This window comes from Rhincodon typus, chromosome 25 (assembly GCF_021869965.1).
Source record: "Rhincodon typus isolate 14 chromosome 25, sRhiTyp1.1, whole genome shotgun sequence".
Lineage (NCBI taxonomy): Eukaryota > Metazoa > Chordata > Chondrichthyes > Orectolobiformes > Rhincodontidae > Rhincodon > Rhincodon typus.
In genome coordinates this window covers 41620586-41626516 of record NC_063356.1, presented here as the reverse complement: position 1 = coordinate 41626516, position 5931 = coordinate 41620586, and the positions used below count along the sequence as shown (strand labels likewise).

General features: G+C 40.4%; 1 protein-coding gene across 1 annotated transcript in view; it reads left to right on the top strand.

The window, feature by feature from the left end:
- zgc:194242 (uncharacterized protein LOC100005854 homolog) overlaps positions 1–3238 on the top strand; it is a 10245-nt gene extending 7007 nt beyond the window's left edge. Inside the window, exon 2 of the mRNA XM_048611853.1 lies at positions 3002–3238. Within this exon, the coding sequence (XP_048467810.1) occupies positions 3002–3238 (237 nt within the window). The remainder of the gene's footprint in view (positions 1–3001) is intronic.
- Positions 3239–5931: the final 2693 nt, after the last annotated feature.

Here is a 5931-nt window from a genome sequence, read left to right as displayed (position 1 = left end):
ATGGTACCTGATGTCATCAATCAGATAAACTAGAACTTTGGATAGTTTGACTAAATCTTTTCACATTCGTGATGACTCCAGGAATAATGATGCTTGATTTCCAGCGCAGTACCCAAGTGAGTCGTGATATTGGGTAAAGGCATTGCAGGCCAAAGGTCCTCCTACTTAGAGAAGGAGGTCCTTCAGCCTGCAATGTCTCTGCCCATTGTCACGACTCACTGGGGTTCTGTGCTGGAAATCAAGCACCATTATTCCTGGAGTCATCACGAATGTGAAAAGATTTAGTCAAACCATCCAAAGTTCTAAGTTTATCTGATTGATAAACTCAGGTTAAAAGAAAACTCCCACCAGTTTTCTATGATTAACAAGATATTAACTGCTTATTAGAAACAAATTGACTTTAACCAATCACAATTAGGAAATATAAATTGCTAAGTCATAACTCTACAACATAAACTGTATCCCTTCTTGAATACCCCTTTCAAAAACAGACAAACACTCAAAGACTGAGAAGACATGGATATTAAAAGTGGTAAAAGACAAGAAGTTCAAGGAAACACAGTTTGCTAGCTCCAGTCTGAGCCACGGGATTCAATGTGTTGCTTTCTTTCTCTTCCTTTCTATTTCTTGTTAACAAAAGGTTGTTTGCACACTGATGCTATTCTGCATTTACTGGTTGAGAATTTGTCTTTTCACTATCTTTGAAGCATTTTATTTCTTCAGTGGGGATTTGTATAGAAAGGTTATAGGAAGACAACTAACTATTACTTGGGACTTTCAAGTACCTTCACTCATGGGAAAGAGAGACAGTGAGATTTTTTGACGCCGTTTCTTTGCAGGCTAAGTGGTTCTGTTCTCCACACAAGCCATGGTCATCTGGTCAGGAGCCAATCAGAGCATTGTTGTCAAGAAATTTTTCTTTCATTCGGAACTCATTTGCAATGCGGTGTCAGCTTCAGTTTTCAATGTTCCAACATCATATGCGATGAACAATGCATTCCAAAAAAAACAGACTTTTTAAACCTACTGTTTGCACTGTCTCGTTGGTTTAAAGCAGTATCTTCCTTCTTAGTCTAGAGTCTAAACACTGTACGTGTGTTCTTGTCCAATTTTCCCTTGAATTTTGCATATTAAATGTAACTATCAATTGTAGTGTCTACTCAATACCTCTTTGTATGTAGGTTTTTTTTTGCTTAATCTCTAGCAGCCCTATGTCCTCGTAGGACTATGGTAACTTCATAGCTTTTTGTACTGAATTCATAAGTCTCAATTGCTAACCTAACGTTCAATTTATCTCACATACTTATCCCTTTAAGAGCATCTGTCACACTGTCTAGCTGTGCTGCTGGATATTTAAATCTCAAAGGTAAAGTCATCGTAGTCCCAGAGGTCCACAGGGCTGCTCTCTCATTAGAGAGTGATGACTGGTGGTAGTTTAACCTGACAGTCACCACGCCTCAGGGGAGGGGAGAGGTTGACAAGGAGAATCCTTCATGGTGACCTCAGCCTGTGTGGGAATTAAAACCACACTCAGACCATGACAACTGACTGCAGGAAAAGGCGCACGTGGTTTGACTATCCTGAAAACGAGGAGAGAGTTTTAAAATTGTGGAAGGATTTGATAGAGTGGATCCAAGTGGAACATTTCCACTTGTGGGGAAAAGCGTAACTAAAGGTCACGAGGGAATTCAGAAGAAACTTTCTGCAGATTGTTCAGGACATAAAACTTACTACCCAAGAATGATTGAAATAGAAAAGGTTCCTGCTGGTGTTATATTTGTTTCTATTGCCGACTGCTTTCAATTGGTGCACTGTAGGTCTCAATCTTTTCACAAATGGGAGGATGTTCTGACCAAACTCATTGTGATTTTGAACACTTTGATTGGATCTGCTCTGATCCTTCTCTTCTCTTTTAGGAAATCAGTCCTGACTTTTCACGTCACCTTCATAACTTCTTGAGTGCAGGAAGTGTACACATGCAAGTGGGTTCGATTACCAGGAATTGTTTACAAGTGCCTGACTGAGGAAAAACATTCAGTTACAGGGTGACAATGTGCCGAAAACCTCGAGGGTATGTTTTTTGGGGGGAATGGGAGATAATTAGTAATCTCTTTCAGTGTCTGGGTACAGATTGCCAGAAGTTGACCCATGACTGTCATTTAAAGCTGTAAGCTGAAAAATTATACTCCACTGAAGGAACCTGTCATGTTTCTGGACCAGTAGCTATCCCTTGGAAGCTCCTGCTCGACTGTACGGGTTGGGGGGATGAGGGCAGTAGCTATAAATTGCCCCACTAGCTGACATGACAGTTCTGAGGCTCCTTCCTGCCTCTGGGCCAATCTTTCACATGGTTGGTAGCCCGCTTAGAGTGGCCAATTGAAGAAAGCTGTTTTTCAACTTTCAAGCAGGAACCAGTTTAAGTGCCTGGAGGTGGCCACACAGTGGGTCAGCAATCCAGGCTGCCCTCTCCCAGACACTTCCCCCTACTATCTGACTACAGGAGCAGCCATGTGCTACCCTTGAGGGGGAGCCGCACCTCCCCTGTCTTACACTCACACTGCTGGCCTGTTTTCAGAATTTTTCTTTTGTTAAGGTTTTGATAAATTTGCAGGGAGAGATTTCCATATTGAAGCCTTCACTCTTTTGCTTACTTTCCCTTAAGAACCTCTGCTCCTCCCATGCTGGAAGCCTTATGATTGGCCCTCCATGTTTGATAGCTGATCCACTTTTGTTTCCACGGTCAAGGAACGGGTGTCTGTGCTAGTTAAGATGTCCGCTCAAAAATCCTAGCTCATGGCTGTATCCACTCCTCCCTTGACCTTTGTTCCCTCACCTCAGAGGGCAGTAAACCATGTGTCTGCTTCCAATTCCCCACCATCTTGATTCCATTGATGTGATTACTTTTTCATGAGAAGATCATGATTGTGAGATTTCTTCTTCACAATCCTTCCAAGAAACAGCCTTTTGGATAACTGAGTATTTATCTTTTATTTGACAGGAGGGGCTGATGGTCACTAAATTGAGCGTGGAATATCTAAAGAAGTTAGTAGTTGCTGGATTGTTAAGGGATACAAAATGGCCACCTGAGCTGTACATGGCTGCTCTCTGTGAGACAAGATTTGTCGACGTTTGTATGGAGCACAAACAAGACGAGGGCAAACCCTTTCAGGCTATCTTTGCTAGAGTAAATAAAGCCCGAATGTGCGGCCTTCCTACCTCAATAATTTGGGTTTGCTGAAGCTATTATGTAATCCTTTTATAATATTTAAAAATAAATTGGAAGACACACTTCAGTTTCAGGAAGATCAGAAATGGAGAATAATTTTACTTTGGGTTTTGCTGCCCCTTTTGGAAATAAAACATTGCAGCTGAAACATTTTAGAAAGGACAGCAAAGGAAAATGGGAGGTAGAGTCTCTGTACCTACTGTAATAATGGCAGGAAAAAATATAAAGAATCCATATGGATAGAGATAAAAGAAGATGAAGGATCAATCGCACTATTATATATAATCCACAGACCGACCACTACTGAAAGAGAGTCGAAGGAGGAAGTGTGCAGATAAATCAAGAAATTGAGTTAAAAGGAGATCCTAAAGGGTATTAAAATAGAATTCCTACAATGCATACAGAATTTCTTTCTAACCGAATATGTAACAAAAAACAAAAAGATTTTCTTTTTGACGTAGTAATGAGGAGTGAACCTCATGATGAGAGAAGTAAGAATGGAAAAATATAGGTAGTAGTGATGAAAATATAATCTACTTTAAGATGACAATAAGGAACAGCATAAATATTACAAAAACTGTGGAGAAAAGCTGATTTTCTTAGATAAAGCTGAGAACAATAACTTAGGAAAATAAAATGGACAACACTGTTGGGTGATCATTTTAAAAGGGGGAATCTTCTTTTGCCGATCTTACTGAACTGTTTTGAGGAGGGACCAAGAAAGTAGACAAGAGTAACGTAGCAGGTGTAATTTGTATGGACTTTGAAAGGCCCCTCAGTAAGTTGTTCTAATTGTTCAGAAATATGGGGCTTTTCAGGCCATTTATTACCCATCTCAAATTGTTCTGGAGAAGGTGGTGGTGACCTGCCTTCTTGAATTGCTGCAGTCCACTTAAGGTTCCCTTTAATCGATTAATCAAAACAGTCAAGTTATGTGAAATCAGAATATTTGGCAGAACGGATTACGAGCTGACTGCATGAGTAAATCAGAGAAAGGGAGTAATGGGTAGTTATTTAGAGTGTCAGAAGGTAGAAATTGGTATTCCACATGGATCAGTGTTGAGACCACTGACATTCACAACTTACATTGATGATTGGACATTGAGATAAAAAACACAACTTCCAATGTTTGAATGGCAAATTTGTGGATTGTTGGGGGTGTGAGGTGGGTGCGGGTGGTCTGAGTCCGGTTATCATCATCAATACTAAGGGATATCTGCAATAAAATACAGGAGGATATCAATCAGCTTGCATTGGGGAAAAATAATTATGAAATAAAGTTCAATGCAGATAAATGTGGAATTGTCCATTTAGGATGAGGAGGGATTTAAATCACTTATCACACAGAAAATGTGAGTCTAGCTGTCATGGAAGAACATCAAAATCTTGAAGTGCAAGTAAATCACAACAAATCATTAAAGGCTGTGCTGTAGGTGAGTAAGGCCATCAAAGACAGCAAATTCTGGACTAGGTTTTAATTGTAGAGGAATAGAATCAAAAAGTAAGGAGATTACTGTAAATCTGTATTGAATCTTAGTCAAACCTTACTTGCAGTTCTGGTCACCTTATCATCAAAAGGATGTGGAGCCAAAGGCAAGGGTGCAGGAAAGATATTACAAAGGTGATACCAGAAATGCATGCAGATACCTGTTAAAGTCTCTATTTTCTTGAAAACTAGGAGAGAGTTTTAAAATTGTGGAAGGATTAGATTGAGGGCATCCAAATGGAACATTTCCACTTGTGGAGAAAAGCATAACTAAAGGTCACGAGGGAATTTAGAAGAAACTTTCCACAGATTGTTCAGAACATAAAATTCACTACCCGAGAATGATTGAAATATATAGTAAAGATGTATTTAAGGAGAAGCTAAACAGAACTGTGGGGGAGAAGGGAATAGACAGTTACATTAATCACTTCAGATGATATAAAGTGAGAGGAAGATCGAATGGATAGGAACCGGTTGGGATGAATTGCCGTTTTCTGTGCTGTAACATGCTACAATTTTAACCATCTTATTAATAGTTACATTAAATAGATTTTTGTAAATAATGTTTTGAGATTTTTTTTCTGGAAACATACGAAGCCTTTCATTTTAATGGTTATGCTGTATGCAGTTGGTTGTAAGCAATTGAATTGGATGGCAATGAGACATAACAAATTTGTTTATTGAGGACAGTCATCCGGTCTCCCACTATAAAACCCAAAAGAACTGCAGGTGCTGTAAATCAGAAACAAAAACAGAAATTGCTGGAAAAGCTCAGCAGATCTGGCAGCATCTGTGAAGAGAAAATCAGAGCCCTGCACAGCTCGCTCTACCTCCTTCCTAAAATCCACAAAAAGAACTGTCTGGTTGGACCCATGTTTCACCTTGCTCCTGCCCCACAGAACTCATCTCTTCCTACCTTGACTCAGTCTTCTCTCCCCCGATCCAAGCCTTGCCCACATACATTCGTGATGCTTCTGATGCTTTACGCCAGTTTCAAAACTTCCGGTTTGCGGGTTCCAGCCACCTCCTCTTTGCCATGGACGTGAAATCCCCTTACATGTCCATTCCCCACCAGGAGGGTCTTAGGGCTGTCTGCTTCTTCCTGGATCAAAAACCTGAACCACCGCCACCCACCACCACCTTCCTCCGCTTGGCCAAGCTCGTCCTCACCCTCGACAACTTCTCTTTGAATTCCTCTCATTTTCTTAAGGTCAGACAG